This window comes from Harpia harpyja, chromosome 21 (genome assembly GCF_026419915.1).
Source record: "Harpia harpyja isolate bHarHar1 chromosome 21, bHarHar1 primary haplotype, whole genome shotgun sequence".
Lineage (NCBI taxonomy): Eukaryota > Metazoa > Chordata > Aves > Accipitriformes > Accipitridae > Harpia > Harpia harpyja.
This window is the reverse complement of record NC_068960.1, coordinates 5,474,074-5,499,856: the sequence shown is the minus strand read 5'-3', so window position 1 is coordinate 5,499,856 and position 25,783 is coordinate 5,474,074. Positions and strand designations below refer to the sequence as shown.

General features: G+C 42.9%; 1 protein-coding gene across 1 annotated transcript in view; it reads right to left on the bottom strand.

The window, feature by feature from the left end:
- The window catches only part of GNA12 (G protein subunit alpha 12), a 44,734-nt gene extending 27,484 nt beyond the window's left edge, over positions 1-17,250 (bottom strand). Inside the window, exons 1-2 of the mRNA XM_052772704.1 lie at positions 16,744-17,250; positions 3,697-3,912 (exon numbers count right to left, since the gene is read on the bottom strand). Coding sequence (XP_052628664.1) covers positions 3,697-3,912; positions 16,744-17,064 — 537 coding nt within the window. The 5' untranslated portion in view covers positions 17,065-17,250. The remainder of the gene's footprint in view (positions 1-3,696; positions 3,913-16,743) is intronic.
- Between the last annotated feature and the right edge of the window lie 8,533 nt (positions 17,251-25,783).

The window sequence follows — 25,783 nt, the reverse complement described above, 5'->3', positions numbered from 1 at the left end:
GGCTCAAACTGAAGAAGCTTTCATCCTTTCAGCTAAATCATAATTGAAATCCCAAGGTCCTTTCTCTGAGAAGCCATTCAAACTTGAATTTGTCTCCACCTGCTGGCACTGAAGAACTAACATCCAGTTGCCCAAACTACCACAGGCAACCTCAAAAGAACAAATGTTACAGGACATTTTGAGACACATGATAAATGTATTCCTTTCTAACAGACAGAGAGAAAATGGGGTAGGATAATGAGGGTGAGGGAGAAGAGAGAAGAATCACATACTGATTACAAAAGAATTCCTATTCTAGTAGTTAAAAAACGAGGACAGAGACATGACAATGTAACAAAACATACAATGAAGCTTTTGTCCCCAGACTACTTGGCCTGCATACAAGGAACAGAGGAACTTAGGTTGGTGGGGACAGGCTGGGGCAGGGGAAGAGTGAGAGGCTGATGTTTGCGAAAAGAAAGTGAAATTGGTTAGTCTGCTTTAAGAAAGATGGTGAAGAAAAAAAGCACTCTGCTATTGTAGAATCCACCCACTCACTTACGAAATGCTCAAAGACCCAGACAGGGATTTACAGCCACCACTTCTAGGCACTGAATATGCAGCAGAAAACACTCAAATGCCTAGAGGCAGCTTCTGTGGTCCCAGAAAAGAAGGCTTCAGATTGTACAGGGTTATGGTCAGAGCCATTTTCTTTCAACAAGTTTGCTACAACTGAGTCAGTCATTAAGCTTAGCATTATAGACTGTAGGAAGACACCTGTACACTGCAATTTTCAGCTCTAGTTAACCAACCAACATGTTTTATTTTTTATTTTTAAACAAAGTCACACAACTTCCTGGAGAAAGAGAGAGTTCAAAAGCAGACCAATATAATCCTATTGCTTAGAAGCCAAAATAATAACAATAATAAAAAAAGGAGCTAGTGTTCAGTTGACTGTAAGACCAGGGTGAAAAAAATGCAACTGCTGAGCAAGATTATTATTTCAAACATTGTCAAGAAGCATTCAGAAAGATCATAGTAATTTAAAGCTTCAAAATTTTGGTGATGATTTAAAAACTATAATAAAGATAATAAATTCAGTTCAAACCAAGCATATTCCATTTAATGGCTCACTTATACTAAGTAAGAAAGGGAATGCTGATGCAGGAGTTTTCTTTAGCCTTATTTAAAATCAGTTCAGAAAAGATTTATTTTCTCAGAGTCCACTATATCTGGCTTCTATTTATTTACATGAGTCTATATCCAGCAAGAGTTTAAACTAAATGAAGGTATGGGTTTATACACATCATATGCAATTATAAGTGAGGCATCTCCTTAAACCACCTGCTTTCTTTAAAAAGCTATGCAGTTTTAAACTTTTTTTTTTTTAAAGGAATTGTACTGCTGCTAATCCCCATGTACTCAGGGAATCAGACTTCTGCTGAACCTAGAAGTAAGGCATGGAAACTTGTTCATGTTATTAAGGTGTTAATAATTTGTTTAGTGATCAATCCAGAAGTAGCATTTGTATCCTTGAGAACAATCTATTAAATTTAAAAAACTTTTATGCAGTAAGTGCTTTTTATTTACAACTGAAGTACTTCATAATCTCCTGGTGATGCAGCCTGCACAGTAAAATAATAGCACCCAGCATTTTCAAGTTGTTAGTGCTACAGATACATGCAGCAGGACTGAGTTACACAGTATTTCTGTAATACACCATATCACTGCACTATTGACAAGTTAACAGTTCTGGTGCCTGCAGCAGTTCCAGTTGCCCCAGTAACATTAAATAGGTTACATGAATGCCACCCAAAAAGATGCATGATAGAACTACACCATGATGTTGAAGATGACAGCATATTAAATGATCACTTGCATGCCTGTATGCTTGGTTTTTCTGAGGCTTTTTTATTTTTTGGTATTTCCTGTTTAATCCTCAAAGCCAGAGAACGCAGAGGTAGGCCTACTAGTCTTGGAATGCTATTTATTCAATAAACTGGACTTCTTTTTTCCAGTTTGATGCAATTTTATTGCTAACCAGTACAGGAACGAACCTCCCACATGATCCCAATCTAAATCTCCCTCTAAAAACAAAACCCATGCTTGATCATAGCAGTTCCCGGAAAAAAAAAAAAAATTTAACAGGCTGCTGATACCATTATTGCTTACTATACTAGATTCTCTTAGTAGTTGTCTCATGTTAAATTCAAGTTCCCTGTGGCATGAACCATCATTTTATTCCATGTTTGAACAGTGCTTAGAACAGCAAAATCTTAGTCTGTGTCTACAGACGCTAGGAATTATAGAACAATTTATCTTCTCTCCCCCCTGCACATCCTCCACCCCATGCCCAGTACTGTAACATGGAAATTGTTACATTTTTTTAGCCTAAGGAAATGAGGTTTATACAATCATCCTGTGACAGTTTTACCTACCCGTTTTATTTATTCTTTAGCCATTTAGCAGTCCCAAGATACTTCAGAGACAGATTTCAAAGATATGCAACGAGACCCAAATAGGCATCTTATTAGTGGAGATAGATAAGTACCTAAGAGCTGCAACATGAGTTTAACTACCGTATTAGACACTAGAGAACCCACGTAGAGGAGCAGCATGAGGAAACAAACAACAAGAATTTCACTACTGAATTTCTCTAGTTTCCCTTTAGCTATGCTGAGTTCCTTTGTAAAAGTCTAAGGGAGACTATATAAAGCCATGTTTCTATCCTTTACCTAACCTAACTCCTCTAATTAAACATTGATAACATATCCAGGCATGAAGAATTCTACCTTTAACTGTCTCCCTTTTTTTTTTAAATTTTTTTTTTTTTTTAAAAGAAAAGCTGAATGCAGTTTGGGGACAGAACACCCAAAACAAAGAATTCTACCTGCAGAGGGAAACATAATTAATGTTAAAATCATAAAGATACATTTATTAGAACAATTAGGAAATTATCCCATATAATTTTCTGAGAACTAATAACCGTGGTACTAGGTTGCATGGATCACTACTTTGTTTCATTGAACAAGGAAGAAAAAGAAAGGAGAGAAAAAAAAAAAGCATCTCCATCTTGTACATGGGAAGAAAAAGGAGTGGATTATGAACAGCTGTCAGAAACATATTCCATACCAGAAGTGCAGCTATTTTGGCACAAGAGCATGAAAACCTAATAACAAGAAAGCAAGGAAGATAGCACATTTTTATGCTCGCTGTCATCTTTCAGTTGCTTATCCAAGTTTCACTTGGAGACGTCAGGATGAAAAGAAACAGTCAAATAGCAGCAGCCGGAATGGGTGTTCCATTCACTTCAAAAGATCTGCATGCAGGAATAGTTTGCCAGTATCAATATAGTGCAAGCTGGCAGGACTGGAAAGTTACAAATTAAGTGTGCCTTCATCAGTGACCTACTATGAACAGACCTACTGAGCTGCTAAAATATTTTTAGTTCAACCAATTCCTGCCTTTTTTGGTTCCTCTTGCTCTTCCAGTTTATCCAGTCATGTGCACTTTTCCACTCCCTCTTACTGCCATGTAGTTTTTCAAGTTTGGCTCCAATTACCACTTGTTTCTGCTGAAGTGCTCAGATTTACAGCATTACTACAAACGGCTCATACAATGGCTAGATATTGCACGTAGCGAGCAATCTTTCAACTGAAGAGAGATTTATACAGCAGGGAACTTTTTTCCTCTCACCATGAAGATGGACGTACTCACCAGCTGGTACTCGCTCCGACGGCTGAAGGCTTCCTTGATTCCCGAATCCCTCCACAGCGCGCCCAGTGCAGGTACATACAGCTGGAAGGTGGCAGGCTCTATGGGCATTCCAGCTTTGTTTTCAAAAGCCATCAAAAACATTCCGTGCTTCTCATTCTCGGTGTACTGCCAAGGGATCCCCAGTTTGTCCCGTGCATCAACCAGAACCCTGCAGCCCTAAAGAATGATTCAGATAAGAAAGTCAGTGATAAAAAGATTGAAGTGTAAAAGAACAAGGACTCAGAGGTACTTGAAGCTTTGGGGTTTTTTGACACTATTCTGGTGAGACTGAACTTGGGAGAGTCATAAACATCATTTATTGCAACATCTCCAACAGAAATAAGATAGAAAGAGCTTGCTTGTGTAAGCAACTTAGCCACAATGTATTTTTCCAGGTGGAAAAAAATACTAGCAGCAACAGCTAATTGCAACAAGCAATATACCAACAGACAATAAAGTAAACATCAAATGTGTAAGAAAAGTGTCTGGGAACTAATGTATGATCCTCATAGCTGTCGTTTGAAAAGTAAAACCATGCCTGAAACTGTATTCTTCCATCTTTCTCTTTGCATTTGGGTTTTAGATACCAAAAAGGACATACTAGCTTTCTCAAGCATTAGGAGAGCAGAAGAGCATTAAAAAATATTGTTGAAAGAACATACTCTATATTCTGGTGAAGCATAGACTATTGGGCATCCAAAATTGAGGAAACTTAGTAACTTCCAGTGCTGTACGCATCCACCAACTAGTTAAACATTTAGGTAAAAAAAAAGACAGTGATACCAAACTAGCAAGATTCAAAAAGCATGTTGCTGTAAAGCATGATTTTGACACAATCCACTTGGATGCTACACAACACAGCTATCCAACTTTACAGATTTCTTGAAAATTTGTTGTAAATGAGCATCCTCCGTTGAGACACTTTCATACAAATGGTTACCTCCAGTAGGAAAGCCCAGCAGCAAGAGGACTGAAGACGTTGCATAGATTTCAAGCTACTAGGCTCAGTAAAGCAGGTGCAATTTTCCACCAGCATCAGCTTACTTTTTGAACTTGCCACACATTTGCTAAGAAGTCATGACAGATAGGTTTTGGTACCCTAATTCTGGAAAAAAAAACCTGGAAGGAAAGTGATCTAGTTCTCAAATTTAACTAAGGATTATTGAGACTGCTTAATTTGACATTTTGCAGTTTTTATGGAAACTTAATTTGATATTCATGGCAACAAGCCAAACACATGAGCTCAAGTAACTTTGAAACTTCAGTCTTGAATCTAACTAACTACACCTATACTAAATAGCTTCAGATGGCCAATAGTTATTTCTCAATAGTAAGCACCATTTTAGTAATGGATAGATCTGTTAATGGTGGCTTAGCATCTCAAGTACCATCTAATTCATAAGTAAAATCTGTGGGTTATATTAAACTACTTTTCTCATTGTGCTGATCTTTCAGTTTTACAGTTTATGAAAATAAATGAAATTAAAAAACAAAACTGAAGTTCTATTTCCACAGCTATTCACATGGCCCTCCACATTATTGGACTGATTTTTTTTTTTTTTTGCAGACTTTAAGCTATCAGGACTGCACGTATGTTTTCTTAACACTTGAACCTTTCACCTCTCCAGTCCTTTAAGAGCACCACAGAACAGGAACAGTAATTTTCCCAATGGAAATTAAGATTGGAGAGGGAAGTGAGAAGCAACTTAGTGTGAGTGTCACAGAATGGGAACTCAAAGTGAAGCATTGCAGTTGTCACTATGCAACAGTGTTCCTGTAGTGCAGTTTCCCAAAAATGTAAATATTTACGATTCTCTAGTGATTGTTACTTTCTTTATAAAAAGTAGACAATATATCTCCACAACATGTGAAAAGACTAAAATTGAATATGTTTTCAAACTGCTGCTTGAAATTCCAGACATAACTATTTAGTAACTGTCATACAGACCAAAAGCCAACTCTAATTCCTAGTTACAGAGTTTATCCCTTTATTAATAAAAGTCTTTAGATCTGCATTATTTGAACAATGTTAACAAATGTAAGCATTAAAAAAACCCCACTTATTAGGTTCTGTCTCTGAACTGCATTTGCCTGCACGACATCTCACGACCTTAGACACTTTTGCAAACCCATCACTTGCACAGAACGCCCTCCCGGGGGCAATTCAAAGACAGCATCACCTCTCCCCTACCCCCAGTCGAGAACTTCAAGGTTAATTTTTTCCGAAGCGTTGTGGTAACCGAGACTGGCAGGACACCGCTATTTCTAGGTATTTAATGCCATGTTTGTTACTGTTCAGTGAGAAGAAGTGTATATGAACAGAAACAGTTAATCAGCACTGTGTGTCGGCCACGATCGCAGTCTCCCCACAGCCCACACAGGCCAGCTCTGACCTTTCACCTGCTTCAGCTCCAGCTCTCCACAACCATCTTCCCCAGCCCTCGGCTCCGGCTTTTCTATCTTACAGCTTTCGGACTGATTTAACCCTTACCCATCTCACAGTAGTCCCTTCACAGAGTCTCAAAGGAACGACGGCAAAATCACACGATCCCTGTTCGGATAAAGCAGCACTGGGACCTCAGGCTCGGTCCGTTTCCCTACACTGTCGCTTTGCCTTTTCCTGCTGCCACTGGAGACACGGAGGATCTCGAGAGACTGTTGTTAAGACAAGTTTCACCATTTGTTTGGAGAAAACCACAGAAGAGGGTTTCAATCAAGGACATAGAGGCTGCTCCAGTCCCAGAATAGTCACTTATCTGCTGGCTGCTGCTCCTTGGAAATGCAGGTTTGAATCTCCCTGGGGCAAGAGAGGACTAAACTTAGACCTTAGAGATGCTATGCGAGTGCATTAACTACTGTAAGGTCACCCATGGGGAGCACGCAGCGTCAGCACCTTCCTCTGACTGTTTGAGAGACAAATGGTTGCCCAATCATATACAAAGAGCCCGATTTGGGACAAAGTGGCAGATTCAGATGTAGAGACATCAGCATAAGCACTGACAAAACCAGACATACAGAGACACACATAGAAGGTCAATTTTAAAAACTGAACGAAGAACATAAAAAATAGGAAACGGGTTTGCAGGAATGCTGTCCTGTGCACACCCACAGGAACAGCACCTCTCAAAATCAGAATTTTTAGAACACACCAGCTTTGAGATATACACCTACAATGCATCAGGAGTAAAAGCTTTACATAAGGAGCAAAATAGCCAATGTTTCTTCCCCCCAGCTCTTAGTGGTTAAAAGTATTTGTGACTCTGCAAGATCCCCAGTAAAGCGAACCTAAACTGAAGACTTCTCCATCTCTGCAGAACAGTTCTATAAATGTTACAAGCAGATGTCAGAAAGATGAGGAGAAAGAGAGAAATCGCCAAATTTAGATCCCATGTATTGCTATTCTCGCATTTGAGAGTTACTGGTAACACTCTTTTTTGCAGCCACAATGAGCATTTGATAATCCTTGCCCCATTAATCTGCAGAACCATAGGAAAGGGTTCCTCCTTCTGCAAACGCATCCAAAACACTTTCCATACCTCTCTTCTCCAAAAAGACCATCATGGGAGATGGCCAGAGCATCACTTTTATCTGTACTTAAAACAGCTTAAAAGTTTATACGTACTATTGATGCCCAGAGGTGAAGATTTCACTTAGAAGATTAAATTTAATTAAAATTCCTAGAATTTCCATTTATTATAGAATGAACAGAATAGTTTAATATGTTTAATAATAAAGTATATTTATCAAAACCAAATTTGGACTCAGACACCATTGGTACAAATAAGAAACACCAAACAAGTCTTATTACACGTACAACACTCCCTCCCAAGCTCTAACAAAGGTAACAGCAGACTATTTTCACTGCAGTGCTCATTTCACAGTAAACCTTCCCTACACTGCTATGACAGTTTTTCTGATTTTCTACTACTATAGAAAATGTCAGTTCACTCTTTCATTCAGAATATTGAATACTGTCAATTACCATTCTGTTTTCAAATTTGGAATATGGAAAAAAAATGTGGCAACAACTTTTGATATGAAATAAACTTCTGAACAGTTCAACTGATCTAAAGCTTTTGTGCTGCAATCGAAGCAGGACCCAGAATAAGCACAGATGGAAAGAATTAAAATTCACAGATAAGCATAGTGTCAGGTATTAGAAAATGGCAAAACAGCAGCATGCTAGAAGCACCAGTTAGGGAGGAAAAATAGGAAGTTCTCTGTTCCATTCCTTTCCTAATCATTTTTAACATATTCAAGTCACTGTATAAATCCCTGGCATGCACAAAACCTGAATGGAGATAGGGTAGAACAAGAAAAGGTGTAACAAGAGTGTGACATATGACATGAAGTATCATATCTTACACAGAAGAAAACACTAAATAGATCTAGAAACCCACAGCTTCGAAAAGAGATGACTAAGCATGATATATCAGAAGTCTACAGAAATTACAGACCACTTGGAGAAAGGGAGAAGACGACAACTATTCTTTCCCCACCCCTTGCTACACAAGTACCAGTAGTATAGAAGGGTTTTTCCTATACACCCCCCAGTGAGACAAACTCATTTACATAGGATGTTGGGCAAAAGTATAAAATGGACTCAAAAAGCAATCAAGACAAATTGATGGAAGAAAGGTCCAAAAAAGGACTATTCAGTTACATTCCAGATGCAACTCCTGGCCCAAGAAGTTCCCAAAACCAAAGGTCGCCAATAACTGGAAGAATATACCAAAGTATCACATTGCCTTGTTCTTGTACCCATTTTTGTGCTGTTTTTTTTCATGTCAGAGACAAAGCACTAGATCCTTGGCCTGACAGAGCGCAGCTGTTAGGCACGAAGCAGAATGTTTGCTACTCACCAGCAGTATGAAGGTTTTATAAGCATTTGCACAAAAGCTCGTTACTAGGACTGGCTCAAATATATTTTGTCTCCATTACTTTTGAAAGCATTCTAGCTTTGAAAAAAAACCAGGTAGTCTTGCCTTTTTAAAAAATAATTAATTAAATGATTTTGTGGGAATTATTAGAAAGGTTATCACCAGCTCATGTCACTTGAAGCCAGTGATGCTTGCTGATACATGAAAAGAAGTGTTGCAATATTAAAAGAGCAGCTTGATTTAAGAATACCTTACATCAGTAGTTACGCTACTACATAAAACACAACATTCACATTTTAAATTATTCACATAGTCCAGTACTTGAACGATTCATTATCCTTAAATCTCACACTTTTTGCCAGATGGACCAACTCAGAGGCCAAGTGAACACACTAGAGTTAAGCACCAAAAGCACAATGGAAATAATAGGTTTGGGGGGCACTCGCTCAAAAGTAAGGGCAGGTTCTTCCACACGCAAACCAACAGTCAAGTGATCAAAAGATTTGATTATTGTAGTCAAGTGTCTAGAGAGAACTTGCAAAACTACTTAGAGTTTGTATACAAATAGAAAAGTCTCCTACCGTGCATTTTCTCAAAATAATTAAGGAACTACTCTTGGGTATGAGATCACAGACAACAGAGTAACTGTAACGCATGAAATACTGCAGCAACTACTTTTTAAGGTTTTGCCATTAATACACTGCTCGGCCTCATACGAAAGCCCTAGACCGCCAGCATCTATATATCACTTATGGAAACTGTTGTTGTGAGAGAAGTGCTGATCACTGCTAAATACTTGATCAGGGGACTCCAAGTCACAGCTAACAGGCCATACTGTCCTCTCCTATGGCTGTAAACAAACATGAACATTGCAGGCTACAGGGAGATTCAAACACGTTTCCTACTGTGCGCTTTTCCTCCGTTGCTGTTGACAAGGAACTGGCAAAGTCTGGGGATCACAACTCACAGAGACCAATATAAATCTGAACTAATGCCAAAAGCAGTGCTCCCACCTCTGCAAGATATTTCTAATACACCCTTTATGTCAGTGGAACAGTACAAAGTCATGCAGCTATATGAACACTGGTCCAGCTAGACCGGCAAGTTTAACTGTACCAAAAAAATGCAACAGCTCCATGATCACTGGTGCCAATACAAGAGGGAGAAAGCTGAATCACACAGCCATAGATGGGACTGGACTTTTCAGCAGCAACACTTACTGGCAAGTAAAGAAATATGATAAAATGTAACCTATGCTTATTTTTAGAAAACACCTCTTAGCCTTCTAAAAAACACATTTTCAAATATAGTTTTTAAAAATAAAGTTGTCAGTGCTTGCAAATATAGTCGCATGCACTTTTTTTTTTAGATTGCCATCTGGATCACTGGGAAGCAGGTGATCTACAGCTAACGAAGTAAGAGCAAGACAATCAGATTTTTACAGCACGCTATCGTAAAAGCATTAACAGCGTTTTTATTTGATCTATGTCCTTGGAACTTCATAGCCAAGCAGCAGCCAAGATGCCAATGTCATTAAGGATAAGGTTTCATATTACAGAGCAGTCAAACAACTAGGTACCATCAAAAGGGGCATCTTTCCTGGTAGTGTAGTTCCACCCTCTCCTGTCTGATAGGTTTGTCATTTGTCTGAGCCCACAAGCCAATCCAGTGAGCAAACACCACCAAAAACCTAGTCATTTATACAAAAAGTGGTTTCCACTGCTTATATTAGTTTGCTGTAAGGTGAGACAGACATGAGGGTAGGAATGGAAGCAGCACCAGTTAACCCAGTTAGACAACAAAAAGGCTCACCAGTTATGCATGTATTTTCACCATTCACATATTCCTGTATCACCCAGGTGAGAGCAGGGTAAGCAATAAAGATGACCTACCTTCCAGCCCAACATACAAATAAAAAATGGGAACAAAGGGGAAGTGTCATTTACTTAGTCCACAGGAACACAAACACTAAGAAACATTTGGATTAGCCACTGAATCTCTGAATTGGGAGCAGCAGTGATGTCTGCTTGTCTGGAAACTCTGAAAAGAGTCCTTGTCTTTGACTGAATCCAGCAAAATGACGATAAATGCAGCAGAAGAAAAATACTCTCACTGCAAGCTTTACTTGCAACTAGGCACAAAGTAGAGAGACGATCTCAGAGGTGACGACTGGTGCAGAACCTTAAGAAATTTAATGCTTTCAGAATTACATTACCAGGTTTCTCCTTTTCCTGGGACCATCACACTAATATCTAGTTCATACTTAGTTCACACTTTCAATGGAGCAGAAGCAGCATCTGCAGTTCCAAAAGTATCCTCATCAGGTTTGGCAAGATCCTGTGATGCTGCTCTTATAAATATACTGCGACAGTACCCAGCAGATGTGCTTTGACAGAAGGGAAGGGTAGAGAGAGAGGGGTCTTCAACACTAGGTTAAGACCAGCTCCTCACCCCCATGAGGGTGAAAAACATCCATCCAACTGAAGGAAGCTCATCTGGAAATTCTACAGCCTCTGATTCCTTCTAGCTTTTTCTCCTGTTGCAATTTGTCTTGAACTTACTTTTTCAAACAATGTGTACTAGTTTGCTCCAAAGTTTTCTTGTAAACATTAGTAGTAGCATAATTTGCTAATTTCTTTGCCAATACTGTTTCCAAGTTAATTATAAAAATGTATGTATACTCAACCAACTGAATATAATGTAAGCTCCCAAATTTAGTCACTCAAGTGACTAAAACTTTTGTCTGGAAAACATCAAAGTATGTGTCTACAGTCTCCAGGGACTAACTCATATTCTGCAATACTAATGACTACATCACAAGAGCACTGTAAGCTTTATTTTGGAACAACAATGAATATTTATCACTTACTGTTGACTATTACTCCTCTTCCACTATCCACCATAATGAAGACAGATTGCTCTCTCCCAGCCCAACCAAGAGACACCCCAAACGCAAGGAGACCACCAGAGCTGACAAATTTATATTTAAGACACTGAAAATACATCAACTAGAAGTTAGTAAAAGTTTCATTGATTAAATGAACCTGGAACAGGAAGACCAACAAGACTCATAAGGGGTTTTTTTCTTTTCTATATAGTTTTGTGAATATTATTTTTCATACTAAAATAACCACTACATGGTAAAAGCACAAAGCAAAGATAATCAGATTTAAATACCAATTCTGTCTCAGAACTTTAGCACTTGTATATTAAATTTAATGGAAAAGTTTCTAATTAGCCACAGTTCCTACAGAGTATTCTCCTGGTCATACCTTTCAAAAGAAGCTGTCCCAGCGGAAACAAGATTGACACCGTCCTGTGACCAACTACTCAAGTACAGCTAGATCCCAACTCTGAAGTAACAGATTGAGTGTCACTGTCATAACCTCCTAATGGGTTACCAAATTCATTTGCACGTAAACCCAAGGAAATGTGGAGTCAAGTCAATTTAAAGAGTAACTAGAGTTCACATAATGGAAAGATGTATTCCCCCTTCCTCTCTAGGCTATTAGAATAAATATGCTTGCATTATAAATAACTGGGTAATTTGGTCACTTAAAGTGTAGCTCCCAACTAAATTGAGGAATATTCTTTTCCCACTTCCCAGAGTTTGTACCTGTACCTGACTGAAACCTGCACGTTGCGAGTTTTCTTTTGTTTTTCAATGACACAAGGTACAACTACCTTATAGTCAGAGACCATAAACGCAACGTAAGTCCATTCAAGGTATACAAGGTACCTGCAACAATGAAGCAGCAGCAGTCTAGTTTTAGTATTGGTTGCAGAAGTCTGAAGTTCTTAAAATGGACTTTAGCACAGGCTACTCATTTTGCCCACTTTACTGTCACTCACATTCAAGCTGTCAAGGAGAAATGCTCTTGGGTATGCCCGCATGTATTGCAACTGCACTCAAAAGTCCCAAAGCTATATCCTCAGGGAGTTTTTGTGTTCAAAATCTTTGGTTGTTTTTTTCCCCCCACTCAGAGCCCACAAACGAAATTACACATCATCTCCTGAGTAGTCCTTTCCTCCACAGTTCCAGGCTTTTCAATTCCGTAGTCAATCATCACAATTCAGGCTGCAGACAACAAGAAAACACTCACAGATGTATTGAAACCTTGAGCTGGCCTTCTCGTTTTCAACATGGAAACTAATATTACCAAAAAATTCAACAGATTATACTTCAGGCTTTTAAAAGCTGAATTTTTTTCTCTCTTCAGATCGAAATCTCCCAAACAAGCTGGTGCAAGTACCACTCCAGTGCTTGTAGATTACTTTAATTATTTTCTTATGCAGCTAAACCGGGTTTTTTCAAGCAGCATGATATTCTCATACTTGAAACAAAAAAAACATTTAGACAAGGAACATCAGAGCTATGATTCATCAAGTATCTAAGCTCTTCAACTGTTATCAAAGGAAGCAAGCAGAGTAGCAAGGCCAACCCATCTGTTTTGGAAGGTATCAAAAGATTCCTTCAGCTACAGTTGGAAGGCATCAAAACGCTCATGTAACACCACCAGCCATTTCTTAGATTTGAAACTTAAGGTACACAAAAGTTTTCCAAGTTTCCCTGTATATCCAAGAGTCGCCTTAAAATTCATGCTGCAGCAGCTAGCCCTGTCATATCCACTTTCCTTTTCCAGGTGGGTGTGCTAAAGTCATGAAGCCTGTGTACTCATACCAGAACATTAACACTACTGCTTTTCACTTCAATCATCAAAAAGTTCCAAAAAGTTACTTTGAAACTTAGCCTCGATTAACAAGCAAAACCCTAGTTAACCGATGACTATTTACCTTAAACCAAAGCAAAACTAATGTATTTGAAGACCATCCCACAAATGCCAGAAAAAGCTAGCAAGCCCCTGAACCATCACCTGTACTAAATGGAAAAGTAAATTCTCTATCACAGATTTATTTAATTTCAGCATTTTGTTTCTAACTAGGGTTTCCCTGAAGTGGGGGATGAGAAACAGACAGAACAGGGTAAGGAAAGAACCCAGCATTAAGAAGATATCAGAAAAGCAAGAAGCTGAAAACTCAAAATAAAGTGGAAGCTGACACTAACGTCAATTCATACTTAGCACTGTTATTTTCGAAGAAGTTTCAGATTCTGTTCTCTGAATCAATTCCTTCATTCTGTGTAAGCTGTATAGACTGCCTAAATACTACTGCAATAAGCACTTTAGAAATATCAAGCACAACTGAGTAGAAATCCTCCTCCCTCAAAGAGAAGTTTAGTCATGGCTGGAAAACAAAAATTGACCATTTAATCCCAAAGATTTACACTGCATTTCTAACTCAGATCTCAGTGTTGTAGAAGCTTAACAGAACCATTGTTTGACCATGCTGAGAACTGCACGGAAAAAGGGGCTAAGGTTGCTGCAGCTGTACTTCACAATGTCAAACAGATTTATATGCTATTTGATAGGACCGTTTTCACTTCACATTGTCCACGTATCGCATTATGAAAACTAATCTTCTATCTTTTCTTGTAAGTTAGACACATGGTGATCTCCACTCCATTTAACCTTAATGGGTGATCATTCTAGTCTGAACTTCCTGAAAAAGTGAAAAGAACCCATAGTCTAAACACTTTATTATACCAAAAATAGCTATCAGGTTCACTTGACAATTTACATTGTCAAAGAAGCAAAATAAGTTTACTTGAAACATTTTACGGTTAGCCACAGAACAAAGTTTAATACAAGAAAGTATTACACAATTACCCTAAAATAAATGCACTGACAACATCACTCTGCTTTGAAAGCCCTGTAATCCTGCCTTGGTATTTGATTTCTTCCTGACGATTATGGCAGAATATCAAGGTGTTATCAGGTTTCTTTCAGATGAGCAAAACACAAACAGAACATCTACTGCCTTCTCCCCACACTCCAGTCTCAGACCTCCTTCCCACCAGAAAACTCATTTAGTTCCCCTTGTTTGCTCTCCCTCCTTCTGCCTACTCTTTCCATAGCAACCACTCCCAAGCCATTCCCCAAAACCTATGGGCAAAGAGTAAATTGTATTCTTATATGCAAGAGCCATCACTGTCATCTGGAGAAATAAGAGAAAGAAGAGTCAGACAGATACGGTCCATGTACCTAGAAGGGTAGCGTAACTTAACACTCCCAAATCATGATCTGTAAGGCCAAAAGGACAATCTGTTGAACCATATGAACTCATTTAAAAAATACTTCCAAATTTTAGTTTGATGATTAGGAGGCTTTTTAAGCAGCTGACAGTGTTCAGCTGACAACAGTCCAGGAAGTGTTGTTAACTACCCATCTTGAAATCAGAACACCTGACTGCTACCTTGAGGACCTGGATTCTACTCCAAGTTCTGCAAATTTGCCCAAAGCCATCCAGCAGACAAGTGTTTCAAGTGCATAACTCAGCCTCCCCTACTACAAGATGGAGACACTTTCCTTTTCAAAGCACACCAAGTTCTACTGCTGAAAGCTCTATGCCTTCTGCATACATAAAATGTTACAACATTTTACCATAACTAGTATTGCTTAGACAACTTAAAGAGGAAGGAGACTCAGATTTTTTCTGTTTTTACCAATTGCTTCCTTAAAAGCCTCTGCTACTACTTTAAATCAGTAGCAGTAACAAATAAATCACTGGCAGTACCAAAATAAACGTTAAGACCTCTAAAATAAGACTCCTTATTTCTAGGTGTATAGATAAAAAACTCATAACGCTCTCTTTGCTCACATAACTACACATAGAGAGAAGCTTCTGAGCTTCAACTTTCTTGCAGTTAATGGGCTCCTGCAATCCTGATAAATGGATGAAAAAAAGGAAAAGAAAATTAGTCAACAATTTTCCTCTTCACTAACGGAAGGAAAAGCCCTTCATGGAACAGCGGCATTCTTAAAAACAAGAGTCATTGTATGCACGCACTTACTAAGTGCATATAAAGCTTCTATTTAAAACAAACCTGAAAATTCAGAAGTAACTCTTGTTATCTGTAACTTGCACAATTCCCTTTCCTTAAATTTTCTATGAAGTCTCACAGAGCCTCACAAATCCATGCCCACATGAGAATGGAGAGTCTCCTATGGAAAAATATAGGCAGGAAAGTAGCAGTTCTTTAAGAGAAAGATTATGAAGATGAAGAGAGAGATATTTTTAAGTGAGCTTTTTATGCATCTCCAGGTATTTTCTGAAATACGATCACTTCTACCTGCACAGGGCATCAAAGCTTGTTTCCCAGTACGGAACAGTATTTGTCAAGGCTGATTTTCCTTAATTGTCTGTAGACCAAATGCTCTACCTATAGGCTCTACCAGTAGCTTTTTATATTCACCAGTCAACTAGAGAAATACACTATCAGCACTATAAAGCTTGCACACACATTGAACAAAAACTTTTTTGCAACGGTACCAAAACAAAGTCATTTCCATTTCAGCGCTATGCTTGAGAACATCCCACGCTACCCAACTCTAAGGGCCTACTCTCCCCCATTTCTAAAGATGTACCAAGTAACAACCACTCGCAGCCACAACTTCAATACGAGGACCCGTTTCTTGTCTCATCTCGAGGTACATGGACTCAGGGCACTCAGCAGAGGCACGGAAATTCCTCCTCATTTCTTCAAATTTTGAAGTTTCTCCAATTCTGACTTCGAGGATGCTCTCATAATGTTTTTTCCAGAACGCAGGCCACACCTATATCCTCTTTCCTCTGCGCTTCCACAAAGCTATTCTCAATCCCCTTTGCAGCGAAGTTTCCTCCGAGCCTTTTTCATCGAGGCCTTCTGATGGGTAACGCTGGAAACCCAAAGCCTCGCCTCCCGCAGCCCGCCAGGCAGTCGCACAAAAGGTACACGCCTTCCGAAACACCTGCACTACCGAAACCCCCTTCCCCGAAGAGAGGGTGCATCCGAGAGGTGCGGGGGAGCAACTCGGGACGGGGGAAGGAGACGGGGGGGGGGGGGCAGCCGCCGCAGCCCCCGCCGAGCTCACATCCTTTTCCGACGGCGATTCTGGGCACGGCCCAAACTCCCCGAACTGCGGGATGTGTCGGCGCCGGCCTCCATCCCCGACTGCTCCGGGCGAGGGCGGCTGGAGCCGCCGCCGCTCCCCCCTCCGGCCCCCGGCCCGGGCCCCCTCCCGCCCCTCACCTTGAGGATGTTCTCGTAGATGGTGGCCCGGAACTCCAGCAGCGCCTTCTGGTCGAACTCGCGGCCGTGGATGATCCGCATCTGCTTGAGGAAGGTGGACTTGCCGCTCTCGCCGGCGCCCAGCAACAGGATCTTGACCAGCCGACGCACGGCCCGCCTCTCCCGGGCCAGCATCGCGTCGATCTCCCGGCTCCGCCGCCGCGCCTCCCGCTCCGCATCGCGGCTCCTCTCCTTGCCCTCCCGCCGCGGCTGCTCCCCGGCGCGGCCCGTGGCCTCGGCCGGCAGCAGGCAGCGGCTCAGGGTGCGCACCACGCCGGACATGGCGGCTGCGGGACGGCAGGAGCGCTCACAACGCCGCCGAGACCCCAGCCAGCTCCGCCAGCATCGGGCGGAGGCCACCGAGACGCTGGGACCCGGGAGGAGGAGGAGCAGCAGCCGCCGCCGCAGCCTGGGGCTAAGGGCCGGGACCGCCCATTCCCCTTCTCCCGGCTCGGCTGGGCGACGCTGCGGAGGGAGGGGAGGCGGGGTGCGGCCCGGGGAGGCCGGCCGCCCGGCCGGGGGGAGGGGTGGCGGCGGCGGCGGCGGCGGGGCGCGGCCCGCAGGCCCTGCCCGGGGAGGGGGCACCGCCGCCCCGCTCCTCTCCGAGCGGCGAAGGGGACGCCGCGGGGTCGGGGAGCGGCGGGAAGACGGCCCCGGGGCCCGGGTTCAGCCAGCGGCCGCCTCCGGTCCCGCTGAGGCGCGGGGGGGGGGGGGGGGGGGGGGCGGGACGGACGGGACGGGACGCGGAGCCCCCGGCCCCTTCAGTCAGGGAGCGCCGCCGCCGCCGCCTGCGGAGGGAGGTGCCCGCCCCGCTAACGCTACGTCTCATTGGGGGACAAGAGTGTCGGTCAACCCCTCCCTCTTCCAATTGGAGAAGCCGACACGTGAGGCGGGGGTAAGCGAGCTCAAGGCAAGGCAGGGCGGGCAGCGCCGGGAGGGACAGCGCGGGGGCGGGGATGGGGGCGGAGCTGCTCCGCGGGAGGCGGAGAAGCACCAATCAGAGGCGAGAGGGCGGGCCCCCCCAGCGAGGTGGTCTCGCAGGCGGGAGAAGGCGGGTCCGCCGTCCCGCGGCGTGACGTCAGGTCGCGTCCCGGGCCGTTGGCGTGAGGTGGGCGCTGAGGCGGCGGGGCCCGCTCGGGGCCTGTCCGTAACGGGCCCTTCGGCGTCCCCAGCCGGCGGCGGTAACCGGGGACGGTGCTAGTAACGTGCAGGGGAAAAAACTAACCGGCGAGGGTTAGTTCATACCAGAGCGATTCAGCGGTCAAGTTGCAAAAGTCACGCAGTGACAGAAAGAAACGTGTCATCGCTGACGCTGTCAAATGAGTACATGCGGGCGGGGCACTTAGCATCCATAGTGTCTCATTAAACCAGTTTTTAACAACCGTACCGGGATTTGTCTCTGCAGGCCGCAGCCTGAGGCTCAGCTGCCCCTGGGAGTTGCTCCCGAGCGGCTGCGGCCTGTAATGGCAGCAGCCGACGTCCAGCCTCTACTTGGAGAGCGGCCAGGGGCCTCTGCTGCAGCATGTGCTGGTTTTCCGCGTGAAACTTAAATTTCTTGCTTGACGTCGGGTGTAATTCCTTGTAAAGCATATTGAAGCAATCTAGTGCTGGGCTGATGACGAGGTGGGGATTAAAGTGTCAAAGTACACATCTGAAAGAAAATCCCCTTGGTCTCCTGATGAGGTAGTGGAGGGAAAAAAACCCCCGACATTTTCGGAAGCAGCTGGTATGTGATCACCTGGCAGTAGCTGGGATCCCAGACCTTCTGGCTGCAACATGAAATAAAAGACGGGCACATGTCCTCAGTTCTATGAGATTATATGGTACTTTCTGTATTACTTCTTTTGTCTGTGCTTCCAATTACTTATGCCATAAACATCTAATCCAGTTTAAGCTTCAGATAGCTTATCCTGCCCCAGGCCTGTACCAAACACTGGGGCAGGTGACACAGAGAGCTGAGGGAAACTACCAAAATGACTGGAATTTTATAGTAAGTTAAGGATGTTAAGAAGCCTTAAGACATCCAAAAAAAAAAAAACCAAACCCACCAAAAAACCGGGGAGTCACAGATTTAGGACAAAACCAAAAACAATTAAACAAAACCTTTCATGGAAGTGAGAATCCCATGTGACTATTAATCACACTGAGATGCTGTTGTCAACACTTCCCCCCCAAAGCAAGTCTTTTTCTCCTGAGCAAGAGGAAACACTTAAAAACACCTTTAGGTATTGCAGAAGTCAGGAGGAGAACATCACAAGACTTAGTCATGAGCCATTCACTACAGCATAGAACCTTTCTTGAGAAAGCTATTTTCTCTTCCAGGATCTTATCCTTCGATTGTAGTTTGGGACTTTGCAGCAGCTCATTCCACGTATAAAATACTGCTGTAATTCACGACTTTCCCCACAGGATGTCATCGTTGCCCCACAAGAAGCCAGTCAGACCAGCGTGATGAAGACAAACAACTCAACCCTGAGCACCCCCCATACTCTGTAGGTCTGATTTTCAGAACAGCTGAGTACTCAGGACTCCCGCTGGAATCAACAGATGCTAAGCTGCCTTCAAATCAGACCCTATGTAACTGTGAAGTGCCCAGATTTGTATTTTCTGATTATCTCGTGCCCCACTAGCTTTGTCTGTGCCCTACTTGAGGTCCTCTTCAGACTTCTGAGGTTCTAAGGGGTTTTGGCAGAGAATTCAAACGACTATGAACTCCAACTCCTGCAATAGGCCTGCTTCGTCTGTAAGTGAGAGTGAAATTATGGCATACAATAAACTAATGAAACAAATCAGTTGCCAGACGTCCTTAGCTCTCTATGCATTCATCCATGAAAGCAGCTTTCAACAGCTCACATCTAATTGTCAAAAGGAAAAGGTCCACCCCTCCCTCTTTCCCCCGCAGCACTGTTGTTCCTCATCTAATCATTCAGAAGCTGTTCTAAAACCGGGACAAAACGGGATTTTGTTTACTACCGCAGATCTGCAGCAATATGCCTTCTGTTGCTCTGCTGAGGGACTGGCCAGAACCTCACAAATGTACGTGATGATCCCTGTTGGTGTTTCTGCAGATGCTTTGTTATGAGCATAAGCAATAGGTGTAGGCACCCCAGTAAAAGCTTATGAGAGAGGCTTGTACTCAGTCTCAATGCCTTCCCTGTCTCCATTTCCTTATTATTTGCCCGGTTCCATGCTTCAAGATTTCCAGTTCATCTCCCTTCTTTGAGCTTAGACTGAAATTAAAACAATTTATATTGATACAAAATAAAATAAAATAGTATTGATGACTTCATTTTTCTATTCCTTCTTTTACTTTCTGTTTTCCAGCTGTACCTTTTTTCTATTTCTACTCCGTTTTCCTTCTCCCCATCTCTGTTTCTTCCTATAACTCCTGTTCTCCTTCTGCTGAGATGAAGAAATACTTGTACAGCTGCTTCTATTTCTCCTTCCTTCATCTCCCATAGATACAGACAGAGGGAGGAGACTGAAAGATGGAAGAAAATAGAGGACTGCAGGACAGAAAGAAAGAGGCAACGAGGGCAACATTATTTCCATTTCCCTTGTTGGCTACAAAGCAACTGAATTATGAGCAGAAAGATGGGGAGCTCTTGGGGGAAAGGCCGGAGCATGAACTTCTGAGGCCCCGGCCCTGAAAACAGACGGCAGAAGATTAAAGCTGAAAAGCTGTATGGCAGTTGGAGAAGCTAGTGGACTGCTTGGGAATGACATCTGGGCAGCTCCAGTAAATGAAGAAGTAGTCACAGAAAAAGCACTGTAGAGAGCTTCAGTCAGCAAGTCCCATTTTCTGCTTACAGAAAGCCTGGAAGAGGATGTGGCCTCACTGATGAATTCTGGCACAAAGTATGTGAAATGAGGAGGGCTGAGTTGCCTGACCTTGGTTCTTTCTATCAGTTTCAAGTCCCACTTGTTTCTACCTGGGTCAAGCACAGAGAGGATATATGGATTTAGCCCTTGAAAGGATGCAGAGCTGTCATTTCAGTGTCTTGAAGCTCGTAGCTGACTAATCCCAAAGTCTTCCCAAGTCCCCACCCAGATGATGGCCCATTCTTTACCCAGTCCACTGTGACCCATAGCTTAAAGACTGTGTTCTTTCCTCTGAAAGTGTATTATCAACATCAGCAGAGGAGGCACAGTGTGAAGGAGGTGCTGCCACTTCAGCTGAGAATGCAGCTAATGGACCCTATAAGTACTACAAAACTGAATGTTTGCCCATACCTGGGACATGGCTATTGTTTTCCTGAGCGCTACCAGACGCTGTCACTGCCAGGAAGAGTATTTTGCTCAGTGAAACTGGGAAGCAAATAAACAACAAGGAGGACATACCTACCACCTTGCAGTACAGCACCATGCAGCAATATCAGAGCTAGTGCTAATGTAATTTAAACTTCAGAGTTTAGGCAAGAACCTGACAAGACAACAGCAAGAAAAAGTATGCACTAATGGAATCACCTGAGTTGATAAATCACCCACCTTGTCCTTTCTGACCACTGTGCTAGATGAGCAAACTGAGTCAAAATATCGAACTGTTGTTACCACAGGGCAGATGCACTCCTGGCTTAGTCTGACTTATTTAAAGATGTTGGGGCCCTTGAATTGCTCGTTGTGCATTCAGACAGCAAAAGCTTGTAGATCTGAAGATTTATGATCTAAACTCCTTCTGCTTCTTCTCTGCTGTTGAGACTGTGACTCTCTTTGCCTGAGGAGGTGCTGGAGTTTATATGCACTTCAAGCCCTTACCTAAGCTGGTAGTTTTGTCATGTTAAAAGTGCCATGTTTTGCTTATTGCATTCTCAGAGGTTTTATATGGCTTTTTCAATAGCCTTCACTCTGTACACTCCCCATAGCAGAATGAAAAAGTGGAGAGAGAAAAAGTGAATAATGTTCTCCTGTGGAGGAATGAAACAAGAATAGTTTAAATAGATCAACTGTTTTCTAGTAACAGCATTAAGTATATGGGAACCTTCCAGTATTAATATATTAGTTTTTTGCTATAGGTATTGAGACCTTGGCTGGATGTTTTCTGCAAAACTTTATGATCCCTATTTTAATATGCTTTTTCTCAGAGATCCCAATTCTTTGAAATGATTGCAGTCTTAACTCCCATGAAGACAAAGAAAACTGAAGTAGTTAGGCATCTCTCAAGGAAAAAATCCACTTACTAGTGAATTTGTATCTCAGTATTTGCCTTGTCCCTTTTATCATTGCTTTAATACAAAGTTGTTTGGGATACACATCAATTTTTTTGATCCAGATTTGCGTAAACCTGTTGAGCTTGTAACTATTGACATGAAGACGTTAAAAACTAGGTCCAGACAAAGAACTAGAGAACCATGAGCAGCCTTGTAATGGTAAAACTGGAAGAGAAATGAATAATCAACCAGTGCTTTCAAATTTTAATTGTTTGATTACGTTCCCCCACAGCCCAGGGAAGTTCTCTAGGTCTCTGCCATAATGGTGGGCACTCGCCTCAGAGTTAAAACCAGTGTTTCTACAGAGAAAGCCCCTGAGATGTCTGATGCTTCCACCCAGATGGAACTGGTAAGGAAGGAGACTTCAGTACAGACGGTAGGTTGCAATGAATGCCCAGACCCTTCTCCTGGAGAAAAGGTAAGTACCTGCAAAAGATGTGCACAGGTTGATGATCTGTTGCATCAGGTGGCCAAGTTGCAGGAAACAGTTAAAAGGCTGCGCAGTATTAGCGGGGCTGAGATGGAGATAGATAAGTGGTTTCCGAACCATGCTCCTGTGGCAGACACCACAGAGAATGAGGCACCTTGGACTCTGGTGACCCACAAAATCAGGACTCTGCTTCAGTCCCCACCTTCCAGCATTACAACCAACACCAGATATGAAGCTTTAACAGCAGTAGACACCAACAAGCAAGGCCTGCAAGGAGAAACTGTACCAGCAGCACACAGTGGATACTGCAAAAAGAAATGAGGAGTGCTCGTAGTGGGTGACTCTCTGTTAAGGGGCTCTGAGGTGCCCATCTGCTAGCCTGACAGGGAGTCACGAGAGGTATGCTGCCTTCTGGGAGCTAAGGTCCAAGATGTTGCCAAGAGGGTGCCACAACTTGTCAAGAGCACAGACTACTATCCATTGCTACTGTGCTGGTTTTGGCTGGGATAGAGTTCATTTTCTTCGTAGTAGCTAGAGTGGGGCTATGTTTTGGATTTGTGCTGAAAACAGTGTTGGTAACACAGGGATGTTTCTGTTATTGCTGGGCAGTGCTCACGCAGAGTCAAGGCCTTTTCTGCTTCTCACCCCACGCCACCAGCGAGGAGGCTGGGGGTGCACAAGAAATTGGGAGGGGACACAGCTGGGACAGCTGACCCCAACTGACCAAAGGGATATTCCAGACCATATGACGTCATGCTCAGCATGTAAAGCTGGGGGAAGAAGGAGGCGGGGGGGACGTTCAGAGTGATGGCATTTGTCTTCCCAAATAACTGTTGCGCGTGATGGAGTCCTGCTTTCCTGGAGATGGCTGAACACCTGCCTGCCCATGGGAAGTGGTGAATGCACTCCTCGTTTTTCTTTGCTTGCGCACGTGGCTTTTGCTTTACCTATTAAACTGTCTTTATCTCAACCCATGAGTTTTCTTACTTTTACCCTTCTGATTCTCTCCTCCATCCCACCAGGGGGGAGTGAGCGAGCAGCTGTGTGGGGCTTAGTTGCCGGCTGGGGTTAAACCACGACAGCTACTCTTTCATGTGGGCATGAATGACACCGCAAGCTGGAACCTGGGCAGAATCCAGGAAAACTGCAAAGCCCTGGGGGTGCAAGTGAAAAGTATTGGTGCCCAAGTTGTCTTTTCTTCCATTTTACCAGTTAGAGGAAAGGGTGCAGCCAGAAATAGACACATAACACAAAGCAACTTCTGGCTTCGTGGCTGGTGCCATCATGAGGGTTTTGGCTTTTATGACAATGGGACATTCTTCGATGACTATAGCCTGTTAGGGAGGGATAGGATTTACCTGTCTAGAAGAGGCAAGGGAATCTTTGGCAGCAGGCTGGCCAGCCTGGTGAGGCGGGCTTTAAACTGAAGGACTCAGGGGTGGGGTCCTAAGTGGCAATCGCATCTTTGCAACCAACTGGAGAATAAGCCAGGCCAACCAGAGTAGCAACAAATGTTCCTTAGCTGCCTCCCAAGATGGGAACCAGAATACCAACCACCTCAAGTGTATATGTACTAATGCGGGCAGCCTGGGGAACAAACAGGAGGAACTGGAGCTCTGTGCTCAGTCAGAAAGTTCTGATATCATAGGAATAACTGAAACATGGTGGGACAACTCACGTGACTGGAGGATTGTGATGGACGGCTATAGGCTGTTTCGTAAAGACAGGCAAGGGAAGAAGAGGAGGAAGAGTCGTGCTCTATGTTAAGGAAAACCTTGAATGCATAGAAGTCATCTACAGCGACTGTGAAAGCCCTATTGAATGCCTCTTCGTCAAGATCAGAGGGGTCGTCTCCAAGGGGAATCTTACAGTAGGCATCTGCTACTGACCTCCAAACCAAGATGATAAGGCCAACGAAGCAATATTTGGGTCACTTAAGCAAGCTTCAGGTCAACAGACCTGGTTCTTATGGGTGACTTCAACTACCCAGACATTTGTTGGAAGAACAATACAGCAGCTCACATGTCATCCATCTAGTTCCTGGAATGTGTAGAGGACTGCTTCCTCATACAAATGTTAGATGTGCCAACCAGGAATGAGGCACTGCTGGACATGCTACTCACAACCCAAGAAAACCTGCTTTGTAGTATCTCGGTTAGTGATAGCCTTGGTTGCAGTGATCACAACAGTGTAGAGTTTGGGATCCTGCTGAGCACGCTGAGGGTTAGTACTAAGACAAAGGTTTTAGATTTTAGAAGAGCAAACTTCAGCTCGCTCAGAGAAAAGTTAGGCCAGATGATCCTTGAGGTTCCTTCCAACCTGGTATTCTACAATTCCAGTGTATTCTTATTTTAAATTATGTTTTCTTTCCCCTTTGCTAGCTCTGTGAGTACAGAGGCTGCAGAACGTTTGGTTCATATTGTTTGTGAGTTCACAAACATGGATTCTCTTGCAGCGGCCCAGCCCAGCTGCCACTAAGCAGTAAAAATGCCAAATCATGCCAAAGCAGAGTATGCTTGCTTCTTTTGTTAAATTTGTAGCCACCATTTTTTCTTTTCCATGTGATATTTTCATTTTCTGTCCCACAGAGGATACATTACTCATATACATAAAATATGTGAGTCGTGACACTTCACGGAGTTAATTTTCACTGTTTTCAGACTGCTTGACAGTAGCCTGTTCTCCTTCATTACACACCAGCCGAGTGGATTAGTTTACTTTCAAAACAGAAACCCTCATATTAATCCCCAAACAATTAATTATTGAGAGAAGACAAGCATATTTTTAAACCAGCCTGTGACTGTTCTACTTATTTCATGCAACAAAGCATGATCTGTGTAATTCCAGGCATGTCCTGCGAAGTGTCCTACAGGCTCTAAGTTCTTAGCGTGAAGTTATTGTGATTACACACAGGGACAGTGTACCTTGGTTCTGAGAGCATAGAAAGATCAGAGAGTGAGGTTCTGCTCAAAGGTGTTTCTTCAGAGGGCACAGAAACTGGGCCTGTGGGATCTGAACAGGACTATGTCTCAACAGCCCCGGCTTCTGAGTTCTAAATCTGGAGACGTATTCTTAGAGCACAAAGGGACACAACAGTCACAAGCTGGCTCGAGCATGTCTGCTTGGCGTACACAAAAAGTTTGGCATCTCAGAAACCACTTAAAAGCAGACATAAGTCCTGAAAGTGTTTGGACCTCTGATTTTGAGTACAAAAGACTCTAGAAGTAAGTAGTTTTGCCAATTCCGGCACATGTTTTGTTTAGTTGTCTGTGTCATAAAAAGTCATTGGAAAACAAGATGAGTGACATTAAGAGGGGAAAAAAAAGGCACAAATCTATAAAGTGCAAAAACAAAGCCAAAGAAA